The sequence below is a fragment of the Carassius gibelio genome, chromosome B5 (genome assembly GCF_023724105.1).
Source record: "Carassius gibelio isolate Cgi1373 ecotype wild population from Czech Republic chromosome B5, carGib1.2-hapl.c, whole genome shotgun sequence".
In the NCBI taxonomy this organism is placed as follows: Eukaryota; Metazoa; Chordata; class Actinopteri; order Cypriniformes; family Cyprinidae; genus Carassius; species Carassius gibelio.
The window spans coordinates 41,308,761-41,334,223 of NC_068400.1; the positions used below are offsets into that span (position 1 = coordinate 41,308,761).

Below are 25,463 nucleotides of genomic sequence, written 5' to 3' on the forward strand. Positions count from 1 at the left end.
TTAATTCTTTACTTTAATCTGAATGAATATAACTTTAACCTGAATTTTGGTCTCATTTTTGTAATTTCTCATAATTTTAAGATTAGATACAGATTCATCTAAACAAAATTTTATATCATTGAAAAGTTCTTAATTCTTTGTTATTTTATTCAAAAAAGCAGAAAGCTTTCTTATGTTCTAGATTCATTGCACACGAACGAAAATACCATATTGAATAAATAACATAGAATAACACAATTGTATTGAGTAATACCATAATATAATAGAATAACACAATAGGTTCAGGTCAGGTGAGTTGGCTGGCCAGTCAAGCACAGTAATATCATGGTCTTCGAACCACTTGTAAGTGGTTTTACCCCAGGTGAGATGCTTCTGATGTTTTTTTTTTTTTTTTTTTTTTTTGGTTCAGTATTGGCTTGATTCTAGGAATGTGAAAGCTGTAGCTCTTTCCCTGAAGATGTCTGAGTGTTGTGAGTCTTGATGCGTTAACTCCGGCTTCAGTCCACTCCTTGTGAAGCTCTCCCAAGTCCTTGAATCGGCTTTTCCTGAGAATCTTCCCAAGGCTGTGGTCATCCCTGTTGCTTATGAACTTTTTCCTACCACAAATCTTCCTTCCAGTCAACTTTCTATGAATATACTTTGATACAGCACTCTGTGAAAGGCCAGCCCTTTCAGCAATGACCTTTCTGTGGCTTACCCTCCTTGTGAAGGCTGTTGATAATTGTGTTCTGGACAATTGTCAAGTCGGTAGTCTTCCCCATTATTTTGGTTGCATGTTCTAAGCTAGCACAGGTGGTACCCAGTATTTATACAGAATATTATTCAAAACTAATTGAGCTCAATTTGTTTTTTGAGATACTGAATTTTAAATTGTCCTAAATTGTAAGTCGCAACCATCAGAATTGTATATAAAAAAACCAGCTGAAATATTTCAGTTTGGTACAATGAATCTAGAATAAAAGAAAGTTAGCTTTTTTAAATTAAATTTAAAAAAAAAAATAGTAATATTAAAATGATATTCATTTTTTTTAGATGCACCTGTAGATAGATAGATAGATGTATAGATAGATCCTCCCTCTCCCTCTCCCTCTCCCTCTCCCTCTCTCTCTCTCTCTCTCTCTCTCTCTCTCTTTCTCTATCTCTCTATCGCTCACACTCGCACTCACACACACACACACACACACTGATGTGTATTTGATCTGTGCAGTGATCGAGAACGCGCACCGCCAGACCTCCGCTGCGGCTGCGTGCGCGCCCACGCGCTCCCTCAGGTGAATGGAGAGAGGGAGAGCAGTCCTGCGTGCGTCTGCAGCCGAGCTCAAGTGACTAAAATGGGGCTTCGCGGACTGAGCAGCACAGGGGTGTTCCTGACAGTCTGCCTTCTGTGGGTGACTGGGTGCTACACCCAAAAAGTGAGTACAAGTGTATGGCAGGCAGTAGCCCACTTTCTGTTGTGTTTGTCTGCGGTTTGTCCAAATGTTTACAGCAGGGATTATAGTATGCAGTTTACTGAAGACTATGTGGAGCTTGTAGTAGTTGAAGCAACTTTGAAATGTTGCGTCTCTTGGTCTGAAGGGATTTTAATTCGGAGGTTTGGGGAAGGTGTTGTGCTGAAATGTGGAGCAGCTTGTTGTGTGGTCTGGCTCAGTTCAACGCGGTCAGCGCTTCTGTAGAAATAAAAACTATGTCTCTGTAAACAATTAGCCTATCAAAGTGAGAATTCAAATTAATATAAAGAATAGAAAAATATTCTAAACTAAATGAATTGAATTAACAAACCAGTCTTTTTATGTGAAGGTCAGGTATGAGCTGTTTTTTTTTTTGTTTGTTTTTTTTTATTATAGTGTTTTAAATTTTTCTAAATAATATTTTTATTTAAAAAATGTTTTATGTCTAAACTCTATGGTGTACCTGTAGAGCTGAATTATTGTAGGAAATCTTATGCACAAGTATCTGTTGACATAAGTAGATTAGTTCATTCTTAGTACTACTAAGTGAATCAGATTTAGTTCAAAAAAATATTAATGTTTGACTCAGTGTTATGTGTGATCCACATATGCGAAGCTATTTTTTGTTGTTGTCATGTGACAAGAAATAAATCCGATAATAGACCCCTTAAACCCTAGAAAACATTAAATTTAATTTCTATAAAATGTCTGCTATATAATACATACATAGTTGCATTATATATTGTTACATCATCTCATTGTCAAAATAGGCATATTATGTTTCAGACAAAAAACTATTTAGTTGTTAAAGTTTTTTTGTTGTTGTTGTTTTTGAGTCTCTGAAACTTTTGTTTCTCAGACCTGTCTGTATGTACAGTCATAGATCAGAACTCAATGACAGGACCTTTGATATTCCCTTCACTTTACAATCTTTTCTTATTCTACCAGTTCTCATCACAGAGCCTGTGCATTGTTTATGTAGCTTCTCACATGTTAGGAAAAGGAGAGTTAGGGAAATATGTTGTTAAGGAAAACCTTAGTGTGTTTTGGAGGTGATTAGCAGATTCCTGTGGAAAACCAGCTCCACTCGTGCAATTAAACACTTCTGTGGTCATTTCCACATGCTGCCTTTCACCAATACTCATTCCCTTCCAATGCATGGATATGATTTATGAATAAATAGACATAAAAATATTATGTCAGAACTTTGATCTTAAATATTAATGGTGCATAGAGTAATTTCCATCATAAAAGAATACAAATAAGACAAGCAAACCTTTATGCAGTTGTTTTCTTCTGTGGCACACAAATATATACATATTTTATATATTTTTTTTCCTCAGTGTTTTTTTTTTCTTAATTTTTGTATACTGAATGCCAACAACAAGTCAGCATTCTCCAAAATATATTTTATGTTCCACAGAAGAAAATTGAAGTCATAGGTTTCAACATTAGGATGAGTAAATGATGACAGATTTACAATTTGTCTCTGAATCATGTAGCATATTCTCCCACTAGTTTCATGCTGGTCTTATTTATTTATCTTTGTGGGAAAGGTCAGCATCGTTTTGACTGTGTCACATAAGGTCAAGGGCTATTTCTGAGGTGACGACCTGTCAGATTCAGTCATAATCCTCTTCCTCCATAATTCTGAGAATCCTGAGCCGCTAACAAAGGCTTTGTTGCATTGTTGATGTGCATCGCTTCTGTTACTGAGTGTGTGCTCCTCAGCGCCTCTGCAGTTATCCGGCCCCTCTAAATGCTCCCATTGTCCTCTTGAATTAAGTTGATTTTCAGAACTGTGCAAATCAAGTTTGGAATTTGCTGAATGGCCCTCACAATCGGATGAAGAAGAAAAGCTTCCTTATATGATATTACGTAAAAGATACTTGTCATGGGTTTGTTCTCAGCAATGTTTCTAATCAATATTTTAGACAACGGATTGCTCTCATTCTTGAGTTAATGCGGTTAGCAATGCATAGGTCAGAAAATTCCTGCGTGCATGCATCTATTTGTGTTCACATATCTATGCAAAGCACTTGCAGCTCTCTGAGTGATTTCTCTCAATTATTCAACCTCACCCCACCAATAATGTTATATCACACCCACACAATTCTGATATTTTTCACCCAGCCGAATGAGAACGGAGAAAGCCGGTCGTGACAGTTTTAATGAGAACAAACCACTAATGTGCACTTCCTGGCCAGCAGAACACATTCTGTGTGAATTTGGATATTTCCACAAGAAATACAGTAGAAGTACTCCAGCGACAGTTGTGAACAAGTATTATAAATATTTTCAGGGTTACTCTATATACAGTATATATAAATTATAGCAAATACCAAAACCATTCAAGTAAAATGCAATCAACAAGTGATTAAATCAGGGTTTTTAACGCTTTATAATTCTGTACCTTCCAGAAATAAAGAACCTGGAATAAATAAGAAAAATACAAAATAAATGATAAATTAAATCCAGAATTATTATTAAACATTTAAAACCAGTAAAAAAAAAATAATGCTTTTTGGTTTTAAAATGTATTTATAGTTTTTATTGATTATTATTGTTTCATTTACATTGTTAATTAATTTCTATGTGTTTGAAAATGTGTTTCTTTGTGTTGCACAGATCTGTCGCTGCAGTTATGGCTGCTCTTTTCATCAAGATATTATTGTGAAATATTGTCATAATCCAGTCCTGCTGGCCTCAGTGTCCAGTGGCAAGCTATGACTGATGTAACCGGTTGTAACACATCATCATGGGCTCTCTGGGCTCCATAGTGCCTGGAACAGTCTCACTTTTCACAACCAATAAATAGCCGTGCTCCTCTTCCAGCCCCCTTACAGAGGCCCATAGCATGTTTATGGGGGACTCACAGGATGTTTGTGCATTTGAGTGTGTGTGTGGCAAAAGGGCTTAAGCTCTCTGCTAGCACAAGTTCAGTAGTCATATTGTCAGCTCATGTTATCCCTGAAAGCTCTGTTGTGAAAACACTGTGCAGCAAAAGAGAACAGCTGCTTTAACAGCTTGTTTGACTTCTCACATTTCATAATGAGTCACATTTTTCTGTTCAAAAAGCCTTTAAGTGCCGATAATGTTGGTGAGACAGACAAGCCGAGAATTAATAATAAATGACAATAAGAACAGAGGTTGTGAACAGATGTGTGTAACCTACCAAATACGAGAGGAAGTTTCAGTGTGGTGTTTTTCACATGGCAGTCCTTACTGTGCAATCTGCTGTTCCCTGCGACAGCTGTGAGTTTATCTGGCACTGTTTTACTCGCACTCATTCAGTGAGTCAGCTACAGTTTGTTGATGTTGAGAGTGCAGGAGGCTTGTTTTTCAGTACATGAGTCGTTGTTGCACCAACAGAGGGAATAGATGCTGAAATTCAAATGGAATGAAACTAAACATAAATAAATAATAATAATAAACAGCAAAATGTTTGCACAAAAATGCATGCATAAATTGTGCTTCTATTGCTTTGCACTGTTATGCATTTACTGTAGTAAACTGTGATCAGTAACATTAGATTGATATCTTTGTCTGCGAGTATAATACACAGGAAAACCCCATGGATATCATGTATTGTCATATTCCGGATGTGTGTGTTTGGTGGCTACATGTGAAGAACTGCTCATAACACATAATATCATTTTATACCTGCCAGCCTCTTTATAGTGTTTCTCTAATCTGCCCACAGGGTTTATGGCGTCCTCATTTCTTTGTGTACTTGTCCCTTGCCATATTCTTTTTCCATTGTTACCTTTATGTTTCATATTGATATAAGTCATGCTGTGCTATTTAAAATTGCAGTTGATAGGTGAAATAATAGTAAAGAAAGGTAAGTGGCAAGTAAAAGAATGACATTACACTTTTTCTTGAGTTTGAGTTCTTAGTTTTTTTTTCTTTAATTTTTAACAAAAATGTAGAGGGAAACTTTTGATCTTTTGCTGTGTTTCAGACTTGAACGTGATTTCATTGGGTTGTGGAGGGCTACTTCCCTCCTAGTCATTGTTCTCTTCAAAATTTGGATTTACAATTCACTCAAAAAAAAAAAAAAGGAAATCAGTAAAAACAAACATTTAACATTAATACTTCTCTCACACATAAAAACAAACACGAGACCATATGTCTTTAAAATCTGGAAACTGTTTATAAATTTTCTTTAAAATATATGATTATTATAAACTGTATTGTAACTATTTTTTTTATGTTTCTGTTTGTGTGCATTCGTGAAGCGAATTCAGTAGAGAATTGCAATCTACTGTAGCATGCCAACATTATAAGTTTGATTCCCAGCAAAGTTACCATGCTTGAACTGCTAAATCTTTAGGCTTTCAAAGCAGTGTGCATTGCCCTCGGAGTTAAAAAAGAAGAAGTTTTTTGACAGATTGAACCATGATCATCCGTTGATCCATTGTGATGTTTGATGTCGACTTTAAAAGACATGGATTTTTTAAATGATACTCACTGACTAGTGAATGACTTAAGTATTCGAGTGTATATTGCTTGAGTGATTGGCAGAGGAGGAAGGGGGTCGTCAGCTATCCTCTTTTGATTTAGCACTACTGGGGCGCGATAACCAGCGGGACCTTATGTAAATGCCTCCTACTTATTACCCTAGTTTCATTAAAATGCTATATAACCAAACACCAAAGCCTTCCAATGTCCCCTGTGGGAGAAAAGACAACTTTACTAATTACGCCATGCCAGTGCGGGACGATGATGTAACAGAGCTGGGATGTTTGGCATTATAAGAATGTCCCATTTCCTATTCCACACTGTGGTACTTTGGATGCCATTCATGTGAAGTCTACCATGCATGGTACACTGCCCTATCCAGCAGATAGTCCAGTATTATGGCAGAGCCACGGTAATGACCCAATTCCATTTGTTTGGAGAGAGAGAGGGCGGTACTTACAGAAATCTTGCAAATCACTGCCAAAGTTTTCTTTTTTGTTGTCTTTTGGAAGTATGCTTGATCCTGTTGGACTTGTTGCACCAAATGGTTTTCTAAGGGCAGATGGGTGATTTGGTTGAATCACAAACCTCTTTAGCATGGACGGTCATGGAAACATGGACCTTGACCAACTGCATCTACATGCTTGTCTTGAACCTTTTTTCACCTCTTGTTCCATTTGCTCTTTGTCTCTCAGATTCATGGGCATTGTTCAACTTTCCTGTTGTGCTAGTCTGAAATCGGCTTACTTTACAACTCCGCAGTGAGTGGCATTTGACCGGATCAAATGTCAGGCATGCAATTATTAGTGTAGTAGCACATGAACCTGAGGTAAACTCAGGCTTTGACCAACAGATCTGAGTTTGATAAATGGCCTGAATGAAGAGAAACGTAGGGTGAGAATCAGAGTATGCAGAAGAAATAAGGCACTGTGAAGACGAAACTTACTTGGACTTTATAAAGCTGACATTATTTACAGTGGCCTTTTCCATTTCAACTTTTGCACTAATCTCGCTTTGTCCTCCAACAACGTTTTTGTTTTTTTAAGTGGGTTGGGGCACAAACACATAGCTGAATGATTATGTGGTATCTTTTATTCATTTCTTCTGAAGAAAGAAAGACAAACATACATGATGAAAGGCAAAATGTTATAATAACAATATATATGTCATGAATGAACATTATTCTTTAATCACAATGAGTATTACTCACATTTGGTTTTCGACCAATGGTATAATAGGTGAAGTCAACAATTTGAAAATGGAGCTGTATTGAAATTGAACCATATAGGGCCTTAAAATTAACACCCCAGATAAAAAGTTTCATATTGTGATAACTTGCATTTTTTTTATGAGTTTGGAAAATTTTTATTTATAGCACTCAGACAGGTATGATCTCTCCAGAAGATATATTTCTAGTTTCAACATTCCTGTTTAAAAGAAAAAAAAATATCAGCTGAACCACATTTGGTTTTTGACCACTGAAAATGTGTACCATTTAAGTTTATTATAGTACACATACTTCTTGAGTTACAGCCGTGAAAACTTTTCCATGACTGTTTGTCTGTTTTGTTATGGTTGGTCATGAGTTTCTTGTTTGTTCTGAACAGTTAAACTGAGCGCTGTTCTTCCGAAAAAATCCTTCATTCTTCGGTTTTCCAGAAATTTTGTAAGAACCCAGGGGTAATTTTAATAATTTCAGATATATTTTTGTCTTGTGGACTATACGTAAACATCTTTTATTTAAAATATCTTACTCAGGAAAATATTTAGTATGATCTCATATTTTCACAGATTCTACAAGGGGTTCACAAACTTTTGCACGCCTTTTTACATATACTGCAAGATTTTTTTTATTAAATGTGAAAATATGCGGTGACTTGAGTTTATCCATCAGTAATTGGTTTTATTGATTTTATCCATCAGATTGTGAAACTTGGATGTTACTGTACATATCTGAATCAATCCAGATATGAAAGTGTTTGCAATCAATTGGCGTGAGGGTGAAAATAATAAGATCTGATGTTTACTTGACCCTCTAATTTCTGAGTACCAAAATGAGGATTCTGCAAGCCAAATGTACCCTCAATAAGTGATGCTTTCTCAATTATCGTTAAAATCCTTCTAATATCCTTTTTTTTTTTTTTTTTTTTAACAATCATTACTGCCTTTATTATATGAACCAACATTAAAATGCTGTGTCAAGGCAAGATTTTAAAATCTACATCTGTGCCTAGTTACTGTATGTCATATTTGGCTATTGGCTAACATCATTTATTTTCCTTCCCTGGCAATGTCAGCTGAAAAGGAAAGTCGTTTCAGAGGCAGTGCGTGTTTTAAAATTTTCATGAAAGATAATCAAGCATTTCTTGTCGACTAATAAATCATGACAATAAGTCTTGGAATGTGTCTTTAGAAAGTAAACCCTCTCCTTTTCATCTTTAATTTCACTTCTTTGTCACACATAATGCCGTCACTTGAGGCTAGGCTTGTTACCTGTCTGGCATTGTTGAGGTCTTTCAGTTCATTTATTCCCTCCCACAGTCCAGAACCAGTGCCAGCAGGAAACCCAATAAACAAACAGACCCCTGCCAAGCTCTTGTTTGGAGTGGTATAGCCCCGATTTCCATCTGCCTCCAATTATACCGAGGTCCCCTCATCCTGGACACCTGTGAGATATTACAAACAGCATGTTTGAAGGAATACCTCCCTGAGGTTAGCAGAGCAGCCAACATATCCAGCTTTGATACCCGTTGAATGAGGAAAGGTTGAATAGTTCAGTTTGGGAGAGGCAGACCGAAGCTAATTTTCTGAACAGAACATTTTGTTTGTTGCTCGCCGGGTTTCTTTCACAGCTGTCTGTTATTATTGCTCTGAAACGATCAAATTAGGGCAATGCTTTACGTACAGTAGGTTTCTAGAATCTAGCGACTTACCGTTAGTGCAGCTATGACTGCCAAAATTGTTTACCTATGTTTAATGTTGCGTCGAATGAAACAGAGCAGCGCCAAAGACTTTCCCATTGGTTTGTTGAACTCATGCCATCCTCTTGAACTTTCGATGCTAGAACAACCACAGCCTATTAAGATGATTTAGGACTGTAGCACTAACCCCTGGAGCGCGGGTTCTGGGAAGAATTATCTTCAACAGTCTCCACTGCTATTACATGAATTGTAATTTAGTTTGAGCATGTTTATCTTAATCTAAATTCAAGTCATGCAGAAATGTTCATCATTGGTAATCACTGTCTTTCCTTTGCTACCGTGTTATCTTTAAATGTGCTGCAATAAAGTCAAACCACCTTTCACCCAGGCGTCATGCAACTCTTTGACCTCCACATGAAAGTGATTTTAATATAATGTGCATATTTTAATTTTTTATAATAGGAGGATTGTTATATTAGTTTTTTATTGCTTTGTACAGCTTTTTTACCTGCACATGTTAGGTAAAAAATGTTAGCCTGAATGCACTGTACTGTATGTCACTTTGGATAAAAGCGTCTGCTAAATGCATACATTTTAATTTAATTAAAATTTTAAAATTGTTTTTAAATTTACATCTTGAGGCCAAGGCCCTCCATTTTCCAAAATAATATTTAAATGCCTCCCCAATGTAAAATAAATATAGGCCTTCTAATTACATTTATTTCATGCTAATTATAATAAAAATACATTTACATATTTATGTACTTAATAAAAATAACCTGCAATTGTACTTTTAGTATAGTAAAATGGTATACTTGTATACTTTAAGTCAGCTAAATGTTGTGCATAATGCACTTTAATTGTGTGAAAGTATAGTGCTGAAGTCCAACTAAAGATGAACTGAAGTATATTTGATTAAGTTAAAGTGGAAATATTCCAAGTAAACTTTAGGCACTTTAAATATTTTGTTTCTAAAGACCAATATTATTCAAAGATCACACAATCCTCATCAATAGTTACATTAAAACACAATTTAGGATTTATATTAAGAAATGTGCATTGTGCACAAGTAGTATTTTTTAATTAAGTTTAATGATTTACTTTTAGTCATTTAAGCAAACACTTTAATCCAAAGCGACTTACAAATGAGGAAAAGAGAAGAAATCAAAACCAACAAAAGAGCAATAATAGGTCATTTTTTTATGTCAATATTTCAGTAAGTCTTGAGTGATATGTCAGTAAATACATGAATGTAGGATATTTTGAACTATAAAATAAATGTATTTTAAATATTTACAACTTTTTTGTTTTGTTTTTTGCTATAGGGCTCTATGCCCTAATTTTGTTTTCAAAACTTATTTAAATCTCTTAGCACTTTTACTTTCTGTACATTTAAAAAAAAGTAATTACAATAGTTATAAATAAAATAATTACATGATTCCATGACTTTTAGGAGCTCAAAGTTCAGGGCTCCCACACTTGTAACATTTGCTGACATACTAAGGGGAAAAAACTGACCCAGTAAAAAAAAAAAGAAAAAAAAAAAAAACACTTTATTTTTTATTGTGAAACGCGAAGTTCGAAAAATCAAGAACCTGCTCCAAAAACCTGAAGTTTGTATCATTTTAATTAGATGGGATCTTTTAAGTTTGGATAGGAGTAAAATATTCTGTCACAATAAATGTACATGAACTAAGTCTCATGGTCCTGACTCAATCATAATTTAGTTTCAGAATGTGACCGTGGAAATGCATCTGATGCTTTTTTGTCTTTGTTCTCTAGGTTTACTTTGATTGTGGAGCCAGGGTGGATGTTGTGGATGTGCAGGGCCTCGTTCTGTCCCCTGGCTTCCCATATAACTATTCATCTGGAACTCACTGTGTGTGGCAGTTCTTTGTACCTGTTGGTCACCAGCTGATCATGGAGATGTTTGATTTTGATGTCTTTGAGAGTCACGACAGTGCCGTTGTGGACGAGGTACCGAACAATGGTGGCACGCTGGCATCGAAAAGCCTCGGAAGTCCAAAAGAACCCCAGTCCACGCTCAGAGAGGACGTCAAGCAAGTGGTGATCCAAGAACAGTCCACCAAAATGGAGATGACCAAAGTTTCCAATTCTGACAAAATGCTTTCCGATGCACAAGCATCTCTTCCAGTTGAAAACAGAAATTCGATTTCATCTCAGGCATCAAGATCATCCGTTGACTTTATCTCGTCAAGCCCACGAATGGCCACAGAAGCAGGTGACACTGTGATTCCTGAGACGCAGTCACCTTTATTTGACGCCTGTCCCCATGATGTTCTCTACATATCAGATCTCATCACCTTCTCCTCACGATTCTGCGGCTCTAGACGGCCTTCTAGCAGCCAGTTAGTGTTTGGATCTGATGATGACATTGTTGAGGTCATTATGGAGTTGATTACCACTACCCACTGGGGCCGTGGTTTCGCTCTTCTTTTCCATTATCAGAATCAATCTCAAGCAGCCACAACCGAACGTCAGAGATCGCTATTGACCTCCGACAGCAGAACTGGTGTTGTACTGCTCGGTGCTGTAAGTGGGACAGTTGTTTTTGCTGTGGCCCTTGCTGGTATCCTCTGTGTGATTTTCAGGTAAGGATGTTTCTTCTATAGATGTAGAGATTTATTTAAAGTTGATTTTAAATTGCAGAAAATCCCATGCAGTCGCCATGCAAACTTACCTGACTTAAGAGTTGCTAGACGAACCAGTGGTGGACATGTGTATATCTGCATTTATATATATTGATCAACTTAATGCATACCTGCTGAAATAATTATATCTTAAAGTCTTACTGACCCCAAACTTTTCAACAGTAGCGTACAGAACACTTATATACTGTACACTACTGTTGAAAAGTTTGGGGTCAGTGAGACTTTACGATGTAATAATTATTTCAGTAGGTATGCATTAAGTTGATCAAAAGTGACATTTTATGCCACAAAAGATTTTTAAGTCAAATAAGTGCTTTTCTGTTGAACTTTCCAATTTTCAAACAATTGTGATAAAACATATCAGCTTCCAAAAAAATATGACGCAACCTTTCATATCCTCGCTCACAGTCCATAACCTGCTATCGGTGTCACAGATATTTCACTTCAGAGTTAGTATGTGACATACACTGTACCATGTCCGTGACAGCGTAAATCAAGTTGGTGTTGACACAGCTGGAGGTATTTTTCACCATTGTTGGCAGCTTAAATCAAGTCTTTCTTCTCCTATTTGGGAAACACTTTGATGTTAAAACACTATTCATACCTGTGCACGTTCATGGTGCTGCACCTGGCATTAAACTAAATGCACAAAAGTGAGGTGCAGTCACACAATACAAAGAAAACAAAGCGGAAGAAATATAAGAAGCCAAGAATAGAGAAAATGAGAGACCATTGTCCACAAAGATGTTTCAATTGTTTCTTAAAACACAGGCATGATATTTCAAAGAATACATCATGTAAGATTCATTCTTAGTTGGTCCTAGTGGGAATAAACAGCGTCTCTTTTGACACTCACAGAACTGATTTAAGAAGTTATTGAGCGGAGGTTATTTTTTCCCCAATGCCTTTCATTGTTTCTGTTTACACGGGGAACCTAGAGAAGTAAACAGTTATTTAATGGACCACCTAATTACCGATAACAGTGATTAAAAGCCAACAAGATGATGTTACTTGTGTTCTGTTGTTCTCCCAGGCCGAAACTGTGCGCAAAGAGAGCTAATGCTTCCTCTTCCGTCAGCTCAGAGGTAAACAGTCATCATATGATCTTCCTACAGATGGACCCCACCTTTATGAAAATGAGGAGGGTTCAAAATGTTTCCCCACACTTGGCAATGTAGAGTAAATTGATTAAATGCACCATCCATAAATGATGCATATTTGGCATAAAACTGAAATAATTAAAATATATTTTTTATACAGAAAATTTCATATGAATTATTTTAAGATTTATTATTTAAATTTGAAAAATGATTCCTTGCATATTTAAATGTGTGTGTGTGTGTGTAGAAAAGCAGACTTGAGCTCTCACAGAAAATGTGAATGCACAGTGATTTTGTGCTGTCATCTTGTGCTTTGGCGAGTGATTATTTTGGTAGCTCGTTTAGAAATAAAGTGAAGTATTATGTTGTAGGTTCCAGAAGGAGTGCTAAATTCAGCGGCTGATGTGAGTGAACTGCAGATGGTTTCTCCCAATCACTTGGAGCAGCAGCTGAGAACAGTGAACGACAACAACAACCTTCCCCTCAACCGCAGGCTGTCCCATACAGGTGCTCAGTGTCTCTTTTTATTTTTGTGAAGCTGTGGAGTTCATTATATTTTGTCCCCTTTCTGTACCTATACATTGAGATTAATTAGTGTTTTCTAGAAACAGACCAAGCCTAAATAACTGTAATTCAAGAACAGTATAACAAGACTACCAGAGCTACATTATGATGAAGTTTGCAGATAAATTAATTTCCTCCTGTGTTCAAAAGCACAAGGAAATAATTATAAAATGATATAATTGTTAAAATAAGTTTTTTTGATCTTAAATGAAACATTTTTCAGTATAAACAATGTAAATAAATAACAATCTATTTAAAAACAGACGTGAGGCAATATAATGCAATTTGTTTTAGATGTCTCTACTGAAACAACAGAAGGTGCATTTTGAACCTTAAATTTTTTTTAATGCAAATTTATATGTGCAATAATAATAATAATAATAATGTGAAAATTATGTGAGGTTTCCCAGTAAATGGGGACACAAATGTTATAGTTTCTGTAGAAACTATGCATATAAAATCAGGAAAAAAAAGTTTAGTGTGTAATGTATAATAATAAAAAAAAAAATTAATGTTCTTCTTAAAAACGAATATATGAAGTCACAATATCATAATGAGAAGTCAAGACCTTAATGCAGTAAAGGGGCACTTAAGAGGGAAATTAGTTTTTAATTAAAAGCTTAAGACATATTAAGCTTAACCTGAAGTATTTAAAGCCATTTTTACAAAATGACATTGCATACGATCACTGTTTTGTGCTCTGAAGGGTCTTCAGTAAAAGGAGCATGTGACATGTCCGAGAAGGCTGCTCTAGAACAGTTCTCCAGTGGTCTGACTGAATTAGAATTAGGCACAGATGAGGTTTTCGTCATCGCCTCTGCACCCATCTCAGCCCATCTTCCCTTCTCTCCACATACTGTGAGTATTTGATTCTTCTGTGCAGAGCTACATTCAGAAATGGATGAGAAACGTTGCTATATTTTGTACATACACTACCATTCAAAGGTTTAGGGTGAAAAACAATAATATTGTGACAGTGACACAGTTTTTGAAAATATATATTTTAAAATGCAATTCATTCCTGTGGCAAAGCTGAATTTTCCAAAGTTATTACTCCAATCTTCAGTGTCACATGATCTATCTGGAATCTAATATACTGACTTGGTTCTTAAAAATATAAATAAAAAAAAAATTCTTAACAAGAGAGAAACTTTTTAATGTATTTGTGTAATATTTGTTCACATTAAGCCACAAAATATTAAAACCAGTAGCTTTTATTTGAGAAAAACAAAAAAACAAGCACACTTTCCAGCGGAATATTTCATGAAATTTAAGTTTAGAAAACATTAGGTATTTAAACTTGGATTTAAGCCTTTTTTAACATTATTTTTATATTTTTTATTACATTAGAATGTCACCACTTATTATCTTTATGCATGTCTTAAATTATAATTTTTTCATTCCAATCTTCATTTCTCTATTTAAATTTTGTTTTATATTTCTTTTTAAATGTACTACAGTAACGACAAATTATTTTTTCCAGATGTGCAAAAAAAAAGTTAAAAATAAAAGTTTCTCATTAGGAACGGTGAGGGAAACTGATTTCATACATCCACAATGAAATCACAAAGTAAAGTATAATTAAGTGATTTCAAGTGAAATTTGTTTTGAAAAAATGTCCAGCACATATTTTTTTTTTTTTTGCAGATGTCACATGGTTTGTTAGTTTGTCGTCTGATGCAATGTGTCCAAATATTTTGAGGGTCACTCTACTATCTTTAAGTTTATATTTTTATTATAAAAATGGCGCTTCTATTGCTCTCCTAGTACTATAAGAGATACTCTGTTTACTTTGGCTTTGTGGTTTCAAGTGTCTAGTTGTATTCAGCTTGAATAGCTGGAGCAGTGTAGTGCTCTGATGGAGGCCAAGCTTCATGGTGTGTGCTGATGTTCAGAGAAGCAGCTCTTAACTAGAGACTCTGGCAGCCGGAGGGGAGCTGGCCCGCTAATAGCTCTGACTAATGAATGCTATCCGCCTGTAGCCAATTTCCCAGCACAGCTCTGTGTGCTTCTGTGCAATTGTGTGGTCCATGCTGCTTTGGCTCTGAAATGTGGCTTGAAAAGTTTGCCAAGCTGTGCCATCCGAGGAGGTTTGAGAAGAATCAGAAACCTGCATCTCTGGTGTCCAGCTGAGTTTCTGCTCACTGTTTGTCGCTGTAGTTTCTTATCCTTTTTATTTTAGCCTTTACCCCTCAACCGGACAGTTTGGTATTGTTTTTGGTTCAAAATATGAAACCGTGCCAGAACAGCTCGAGATTAAATCCAGCATAATACTTGATAAACTTTAGATGAGGTGGTTGAGGAGAGACCCTCCATATGATTGTAAAGCACTACAACAATACACAATAAAGCACTATATAATGCATTATTCATTCATTAAGACACAGGGAGCTGTTGAAGATCATGTGTGAGGACTGTTAAACTCGGCTGGTCTCTCTGGATATAGCTTCCCTGACTTCCCTGCAAGCATGAAATCCAAGCCAAATTCTCACATTTATTAGTTTTACACTGATGCAAGTTTATTCATTATAAAATTGAATTTCTAGCACCTTTGAGCCATTTATGAAGTTCAAATTATTTTGTTTCTGAATGGGTCCAGTGGGGGAACTTTGTAAGCCGCTTTCTTTCCTAATTAATTGTATTATCAAGCTGATAACAGTGGTATTATAGATTATATTGTGCAATGTTAATGGATTCCTGTTTACTCAAATATTTGTAATTTCACCTTTTTTTGTTTTTGTTTTGAGATTTCCCTTTGTTGGTGTATTTTGTGTTTATTTCGTTTTTTTTTTTTTTTTTTCTTGTTATAACCCAATTGTATGTCGCTTGGGATAAAAGCATCTGCTAAATTTAAATCTGAATAACAATTTAATCAACAATACAGTAAAATCAGTAATATTGTGAAATATAATTAATTACTATATTATTTATTTATTTGTGTTGGCAAAACTTAATTTTCAGCAGCCATTAATAGCATTTATTTGAAATGGAAATATTTGGTCTTTTATTGTCATGTTTTATCAATTGAATGCATCCTTGCAAACAGCATTTATATACATTTACATTTATTCATTTAGCAGACACTTTTATCCAAAGTGACTTGTGGTTGAGGTTTTACAACAAATAATTCATCATAAAGAGGCAAATAAAAACAGGAGGTGTTTATAATATAAAGTTTGAGACACTGTTCAGATTAGAACAAGCTAGACAGGGAGGGATTAAAGAAAGTGAAAGAGGTGTTGTTTTTTTTTATTAGTTTTTTAGGATGCAGTTATGTTGACGAAAGTACGCATTTCAGTGCCATGTTGAAAAAACTATTTTGTGAATAAAGTCGCTATATTACGAGAATAAAGTTGAAATACTTCGAGAATAAAGTCGAAATATTCTGAGAATAAAGTCGAAATGTTTCAAGGATTTCAATCGTAGAAATTAAAGTTATATTATTTTGAGAGTAGGCCTTTATTGCACAAGTAAATGTCCCGGATTGAGAGCACTGGGAGAAGTTGCAGGCCACCGGAATTGATTTGAATATTGTTGCATCATTTTACTGGAATGAGGAAGAGTACATTTTGACTTGGGGAAACAGCTTAATATCAAGAATATGCTATTTATTAACAGACTGAGCAGGAAGCACTTTTTATCTTAACATCAGCTCACACACCCAATCGACATTCCTTCGGGGAGCACTGTAGCTCTCTTATTTAATACTCCACAAATATATGTGGAATTAGCAGAAATCATATCATGTGTCATACTCGCGGGGACAGTATGCTTGGAAATAATATTTCATATCTTCCATTGCATTTGTTATTTGTAGTGCGCCAGTCACCCTATAGCAATAAGATTCGTGCTTTTGATAGATCTACTTTTAATGTCTCAGCTTTCGAAATCAGTTTTATAGCGAAACACAAATTATGTGTCTTAAAGTAATGTGTTTTTCAATCTCTTTAATGATCAGGTTGCTGTATTTATCGCTGCTTTATTCTCGTAATATTTCGACTTCAATCTCGTAATTTTTTACTTTATTCTTGTAATATTTCGACTTTATTCTCGTAGTAGGCCTATTATGACTTTATTCTCGTATAAAAAAAAATTAAATTCTTGAAACATTTCAACTTTATTCACATAATATTTTGACTTTATTCTTGTAGTAGGCCTATTACGACTTTATTCTTGAAACATTTCAGCTTATTCTCGTAATATTACGACTTTAATTTCGTAATATTTCGACTTTATTCTCGTAGTAGGCCTATTATGACTTTATTCCGAAAACATTTCAACTTATTCTAGTAAAATTACGACTTTATTCTCTAAACATTCCACTTTATTCTCATAATATTTCAACTTTATTCTCGTACTAGGCCTATTACGACTTTATTCTCAAAACATTTCAACTTTATTCTCTGAATATTTCGACTTTATTCTCATAGTAGGCCTATTAAAACTTTATTCTCGAAACATTTCAACTTATTCTCGTGAAATTATGACTTTATTCTTGAAACATTTCAACTTTATTCTTGTAATATTTCAACTTTATTCTCGTAGTAGGCCTATTAAGACTTTATTCTTGAAACATTTCAACTTTATTCACGTAATATTTTGACTTTATTCTCGTAGTAGGCCTATTACGACTTTATTCTTGAAACATTTCAACTTTATTCACATAATATTTTGACTTTATTCTCGTAGTAGGCCTATTACGACTTTATTCTTGAAACATTTCAACTTTATTCACATAATATTTTGACTTTATTCTCGTAGTAGGCCTATTACGACTTTATTCTCGAAACATTTCAACTTTATTCTCTGAATATTTCGACTTTATTCTCGTAGTAGGCCTATTACGACTTTATTCTCGAAACATTTCAACTTTATTCTCTGAATATTTCGACTTTATTCTCATAGTAGGCCTATTATAACTTTATTTTCGAAACATTTCAACTTATTCTCGTGAAATTATGACTTTATTCTTGAAACATTTCAACTTTATTCTCGTAATATTTCAACTTTATTCTCGTAGTAGGCCTATTACGACTTTATTCTTGAAACATTTCAACTTTATTCACGTAATATTTCGACTTTATTCTCGTAGTAGGCCTATTGTGACTTTATTCTTGAAACATTTCAACTTTATTCACGTAATATTTTGACTTTATTCTCGTAGTAGGCCTATTGCGACTTTATTCTTGAAACATTTCAACTTTATTCACGTAATATTTCGACTTTATTCTCGTAGTAGGCCTATTACGACTTTATTCTTGAAACATTTAAACTTTATTCACATAATATTTCGACTTTATTCTCGTAGTAGGCCTATTACGACTTTATTCTTGAAACATTTCAACTTTATTCACAATATTTTGACTTTATTCTCGTAGTAAGCCTATTATGACTTTATTCTCGAAACATTTCAACTTATTCTCGTAATATGACGACTTTATTCTCGAAAACATTTCAACTTTTTTCTCGTAATATTTCACATTTATTCTTGTAGTAGGCCTATTATGACTTTATTCTCGAAACATTTCACCTTTATTCTCTGAATATTTTGCCTTTTTCTTATAATATTTCGACTTTATTCTCATAGTAGGCCTATTACGACTTTATTCTCTAAACATTTCAATTTATTCTCGTAATATTAGGACTTTATTCTTGAAACATTCCACTTTATTCTCATAATATTTTGACTTTAATTTCATAATATTTCAACTTTATTCTTGTAGTAGGCCTATTATGACTTTATTTTCGAAACATTTAAACTTTATTCTCATAATATTTCGACTTTCTCATAATATTTCGACTTTATTCTCGTCGTAGGCCTATTACGACTTTATTCTCGAAACATTTTGACTTTATTCTCGAAATATTACGACTTTATTCTCGTAATTTTAGATATTTTTTTTTTCAAAGTGGCTTTAAAATGCCATCTTAAGAGAGATTTTCAGCTGAGAGTTTTTTTTTTCAGTGTTTGTCAGTTGTACAGAATCTACTTGTCCTAAATTAGCTCTGTCTTTTATAGCAACGAGAGCGTTTTCTGAGGCACAGTGACACGGGACCCAGCCGTCCCTTTGACTGGTCGACTCCTGACCAAACGTCAACGTCTGTGACAAAGAGCAGCCAGGTCGGATCGACAAACAGCACACGACCACGAGCATGGAGTGTCCGAACCTTCCAGGATCTCCTTCCTCCTCTTCCTCAACTCCATAAGAAATGGTGCAGCTGGAACTCTACCAGCCCATTCACCAAGCTGGTGGACAGTGTGAGTATTGATGCAGAAGGCATTTTATCACATTTAGCACACAAAAATATGATTAAAAGTTCATTAGTGAAATATTTAAAGACTGCTTTTTATGATTTTTTTATGCAAATGCAAAATTTGTTAAAAATAAATGAATGCATTCTGTATATACTGCACTCTCAGAAAAAGTTTTTGTACCTTTTTTCTGAGTGTTTGTATATATATTTTTTTTTTTATTTAAATATATTTATTTATTAGTTTATTTAAAAGGGACAACGCAGTATAACATTGCTACAATTTCAAGCAGCCTATCCTCCACATATATTTTGCTAGCCAAAGGCAAATTTGCAGACCCAGTCCCTGGTTAGGGCTTTTTAACAACAGTTAAACAATAATCACACAAAAGTGGAGTCTGTGCCAATACATTAATGTATGTGTTATCTACATATAACTGACATTTAGACTGCTTACAAAAATTTGGTAAATCATTGACATATAAGGACAACAACGGACCCAAAATCGACCCTTGAGGGAGACCCATCTCATTGTTTTCTTATGATTTATTTTAACACTCTGATCTCGAGAGTCTAAATATGATCTAAACCAATCATTTGCAGGCTGAGAGAAGCTAAACAAATCTAATTTATGTATGATTCACCATAACAAATGCCTTTTTGAGATCTAAAATAACACTGCACCTACTTCATTGCAATTATCTAGCTCCCTTAACAAATTCTGAGAGAAAGCAGTTTGCTATTTCTGGCAAATACTTGGGCCTAAAACCTAACTATTTAGAGTGAACTAGATCTTGGTTTTCTAGAGTTGATAAGTTGTTCAACCACCAACTTTTACAAAATTGTAGAAATTGCAGGGAGGATAGAAATTGGTCTATAATTCTGTACCTCATCCACTGATCCTGCCTTAAAAATTAGGGTTATAGAAGAAGTTTTCCAGTTTACCAAGGGCTTTAGCAAACAAGCACATTCCAAATATATACTTAGGCCTTGAATTATTCAATTGATAAATCTTTTGAAATATATTATTTTCATCAATCTCGGAGATATAAAAGGATGAGGGTATGTAATTTATTGCATTTTGAGGTAATTGTACAGGTTCAAAACATATAGCAAGCTCTTCCACAGACTGGATAAAATATATATTAAATTAAAATATATATACGGTCTTTAATGAAATGCACACATTACAGAAAGTCTCACTTTGAAGTATGGAACAGTGTTTAATTTATCTGTGGTATATGATTCACATCTTGTGAATATTTCAAAACTCACCAGACATGTTTTTGGATTCCTATTCCTGTTTTTTTTTTAACTATGACACTGTGCACTCAGGGACTCCCAAGCACAGCTAAAGTCTCAGGAAGGGGAAAGGTCCTATCTGATGCTCCTCTTCACAGTCCTGCCGACAGCTGCCAGTCCGACTCCTTCACGAGTAACGCCTCTTACCCCCTGACCGAACCGGCCCAGCGCCAGCGACGCCTCAACTCCACCATCAACCTCAGACGCTCACGGTTCAATGCTCCCTGCTTTGGCCTGCTCTCCGGCACATCCGAGTCCTCCAAAGCACAAGCCAATGGAATTACGACCCCAAACATGCTCTCAGATACCAGCCAGCTGCAGGTCAAAGGTCAACTATCAAGCGTTGAGGATGACCACGTCACTGTACCCGTGTTTTCCATCTCAGAAGAGGAAGACCGAGAGCCTCTAGTCTCAGAAGAGCATCCCGAGAAGCTTTTGCAGATGAACGGACAGATGTTTGAAGGCACAAAGATGCCGCTGCTATCAAAAAGCCAAGCTCCCAGCATCCAACCGAGCTCTTTAGTGAGGGGAGGCCGTTGTGGCGCGTCGGAGACACAGGATCCTTCAGCTCTCTCTTGTTAACAGTGACTCTAGAAACAAAGTCTTCCAGTGCCATGAAGTTTGAGTATGATGGTCATGTGACCAATTCAGCCAATACATGATCTCAACAGGACTGAAAACTCAGTTTATGAGCTGCTGTTCCAGATTTAAATTTCAAATGGGTTTGTAATGAATATTGGCATGAATGAAAAATTAAAGCACTTATTGTTATGCACATTTAATTTGCTAAGTATAAAACCACCATCTAACAGTATATTTTATTACCTGCAAATGTATGTATAAGATAAACGTTTAACCAAGCTCAATGTTTCTACTCACTACTGAGGTTTTGAGTTGTACAGTAAGTCTGTATTGTTGCTTTTATTGTGAAATACAGTACAGCGTGTTCTAATCCCTTTTGCAATCTGTAGACAACCAGTTAGCTGGTCTGGTAGAAAGCCGATTGGCATCTCGCTTGACTTCCACGTTTAATTTTTTGTAATTCACTCTGGGTCCAATTCACATTTTGTACTGTTAAAAAGTTAGTAAATCATGTATGAATTGAAATGGCATATATTGTTATTTCTCAAGGGACATAACCACTGAAAATTTCATTTTGACGTAATTTGAATTAGTAAAGTTGATGTTTTTCCACTTACTATATGTGCCTTGTGGCCATCATCTATGCTGCTAAATATGCACTGATGCAATACCTGAAATTGTGTATACAATCATATTTTTATAGCATTTCCAATTAATTTCATAACTGTTTTCTTTATATGGTATGTTTTCCTGAATGCAGTATTATTGTCAACTGTACTGATTATGATGGATTTATAAAGGGAACGGATCACCGTACAGACATTTAAAATGCAGTAACTAACATTCAATGCAAATAAAACATTGTATATTGGTGATGTGTGCTGCTGTATTATCTTGTACAACCATTTCAGAATATGCATAAAAGAGATATAGTCTATTATTATTAGTGCAGTAAATTAACAAGGTTTTAGTCTCAGATTTTTTTCTAGGCATTACAAACATGAAGCACAGCAAGCGCTAATTTAACTAGAAACATTAACAGTGCTGTCATATGGGGCTTCCCAATTGTTACTCAAAAACCTGAGTCTCCATTTGAAGCCCCAGCTTAAACTTCGATGAGGTAGAATTAAACACCCTGTTTTCTGAAAGAAAAAAAGAAATAAAGAAAAAATCCCATCCATCCCAATTAAGTAAATATTTATGGAGTGCATCTCCCTTTCAGTTAATGCAAAGCAGCCCCAAAGTGTCTCAAACACTCGGGACCATTCCTGAATAAATCCCTCAAACCAGATTTTAAGAGTTCATACAATGAAGACCCGCTTTGGAAATTACATAACATACAATTCAACTAACATAAAACAACATTTTAGGTTTATAGAAAAGCCTGCAAGTGGTTTCAAATTAAGGTTTATCAGTCTATTAGACATACAAAATGTTTAGGTAGATATTAGAATAAAATAGAAACCCCTTTCCCACATATCTTGATATTTCAGAATATGTATTTATAATCAGATCAAATTTGGGGAAAGCTGCTTTAGATAAAAGCATCTAACAAATGCATCAATGCAAAAAAAAAAAAAAAAAAAAAAAAAAAAAAACCGAAATAGATCAGGTGGAAGTAACTATTAATTTGCAATAAGCATGAACTCTAGAAACATTCCCATCCAAACTTTGAAAAAGTAATGGCAGGGTGAGTTATCCTGGCTGTAAAACCACAGTGTATAAGATACCTTCATTAAAGCACAGCTGAGGCTAGTTAGGGACGCAGAGGACTGATCTCTGTAGTAGTCTAATCTGAGCCTCTGAAGAATGTTAGGAACAACATACCCCAAAAACATGCACAAGGCAAAAAGGCAAAAGTATTTTTTTAACAATAATGTAAAATGTTCCCTGCAAGCTTTTTGGAAACCCCAATGAGATACTGAGATACAGCATGCACCATTGGTTTGTCGTCATCTGATTGACTTTGCATATGTAAAGATGCCATCTAGAGGAGAACAGAGGATATAACACATGCCCACAGCAGATCAGGTGCTGTCAAATCAAGCCACTTTCCCCAGCTTCAGTTCTTAAAACGAGTCTGCTCACAAACGTGGTTGAATTTCCTGACAGACAAAAAAAAAAAAGGCCAGATGAAGTTTCACTGTTGTCATTGCATGTCGGCTGAATTATTGATTTCTGCAGGTTTAATGAAGTCAAGACTTTAAGACCAGGTAAAGAAATGGAAGCAATGAACTGAACTGAACAAAATGCATCAAAAAGTTCTCTAAATATAAATGACTAGTTTTAGCAGCAGCACTTCAAAGCTGGAAAAACACAACTTTACAAAAATTGCTAGAATAGATTTGTAAGTGTCTAAAAAATGCTTAAGGTCAAGTGAAGTTAAAGTCAAGTTTATTTATATAGCCCTTTAAAGCAACATAAATGCTGACTACACAGCATAAAAGACAAAAACATCCTCATAAAATACAATTTAAATACTAATAGAATAAATCAAAAGAAAACAGTACAAAACATCACTATTCAAAATAAAACTAAACTAAACCTATTATCAAATTAAGCATATGTCTGAGGAAAAAAAAAAGTTTTAAGAGAGGATTAAATCAAGACATTGTGAACATGACAAAATGAGCAAAATGACAAAAATATGTCTCGTTTCATGAGAAATTGAGCAAAATAAACTGAAGGGGAAAATCTTAAATTAAAAGTTGAAACAAGTTTTCATACCTGCTCTTGTTTGTAGAGTTGTGTAGAGTTTCTCAAAAAAACAAGACTTCATGCATTTAATTTGCTCCTCACATAAATGTCTTGAATTGAGGATGTACTAAGGATGAAAAATACTGAGGAAAATATTCAGACTGAGGAAGAAATATTTGAAAGAGCATTCAGAATATAAGACTTTCTGCTCTTGTTTAAGACCTTTTTTGGCCTAAATTTGTAGAAGAGTGAATTAAGACCAACAGAACTTTTACATAAACTGAATGTTGTAGACATGACGCTACACTCACGATGGACACGATGTGCACATAAGGATGGCTGGATGTGTACAGTATAATGTATGTAAACAATCATGCCAATAAAGTACTGTAAACTGAACTGGATAGGCAAGACATGAGATTTGAAGTTGTAGATCTATCAGGACGGATATATAAACACAAAACTTTTTTGTAATTTCAATTTCATTCTGCAGTTTGGCTTGATGTCTACCTACAGCAGAGGGGAATTAAATAAATTCTGTGCCACTAATATGACTGTGCAGCTTTGTGTTATTATACTGCACACAAGTCTTACCAGGCAGATCTGATGGAGGAATATGCTCTCTGTATTTATATGCAAGCTCTCTAAAAGTGCGAAGTCCACAGCAGTAACAGAGGAAAGAGCTGGCAGCTATTCTGTAATCTGAAACATGCACATATGAACAATAGTGATTTTTCATTTACCTGAGATGAGGGTTTTTTATCACAGGGATGAGTGACATGGGAAAATGATGAATCAGCTTGTACATGATACAATTTGCAGATGCATGTTAGAAAATGGGACTTTATTCTGCCACAAAACAGCAGAAATTAACAACAGTTTAGACTGGGTTTCCAAGTGTGAAAATGGAGCAAATGCATTTATAGTTTAGTTTAAGATATGAAAATAGACACAGCAATCAATTATTCTTATGTATTAAGGGGAAAAAATGCAAACATGTTACTGTAGCTTGAGATAATCAGATTAAGTTTATTATTTCAATCTATGTATTGACAGCCATTATCAGACATATTTTTTGCCCTTTTCATGATCAATCAGGCAAAAAACAAACAAAAAAAAACTGATTATTTAGAAAAAATCTGTTCTTTTTAACTCTTATTCACATAATTTGAAGTTAAGTGTATGTCTGTTTAATGCATGTCTGTATCACAAACAAAAGGTTAATAATTAAAGTTAAGGATTTGTTCAAATTTAAAATAAATTATGTTCTTTTCAGCCTTCAATTAATCAAACGATCTTGAAAAATGGTGTGACTGTTTCCACAAAAAACATTAGGCAGCAAAAATGTTCAGCATTGATAATAATAAGAAATGTTACTTAACCCTCTGGAATCTAAGGGTATTTTGGGGGCCTGGAGAAGTTTTGTCATGCCCTGGTATTTTTTTTTTTTTTTTTTCAGTT

At 34.9% G+C, this 25,463-nt stretch overlaps 1 protein-coding gene across 1 annotated transcript; it reads left to right on the forward strand.

The window, feature by feature from the left end:
* Positions 1 to 1,211: 1,211 nt before the first annotated feature.
* On the forward strand, positions 1,212 to 22,178 carry LOC127957081 (uncharacterized). Its single transcript, XM_052555451.1, has 7 exons — positions 1,212 to 1,412; positions 10,616 to 11,445; positions 12,539 to 12,590; positions 12,977 to 13,112; positions 13,876 to 14,027; positions 19,189 to 19,428; positions 20,757 to 22,178. Exons 1-7 carry the CDS (start codon positions 1,332 to 1,334, stop codon positions 21,303 to 21,305), a joined length of 2,040 nt encoding a protein of 679 aa, XP_052411411.1. The 5' UTR covers positions 1,212 to 1,331; the 3' UTR covers positions 21,306 to 22,178.
* The last annotated feature ends 3,285 nt before the right edge of the window (positions 22,179 to 25,463 follow it).

Excerpts from the sequence above, each read along its gene's own strand:
- LOC127957081 (XM_052555451.1), top strand. The coding sequence starts at position 1,332 with ATGGGGCTTCGCGGACTGAGCAGCACAGGGGTGTTCCTGACAGTCTGC. Across the intron at positions 12,591-12,976 it reads CCTCTTCCGTCAGCTCAGAG|GTTCCAGAAGGAGTGCTAAA; the intron begins GTAAACAGTCAT and ends ATTATGTTGTAG. Across the intron at positions 13,113-13,875 it reads CCGCAGGCTGTCCCATACAG|GGTCTTCAGTAAAAGGAGCA; the intron begins GTGCTCAGTGTC and ends TGTGCTCTGAAG.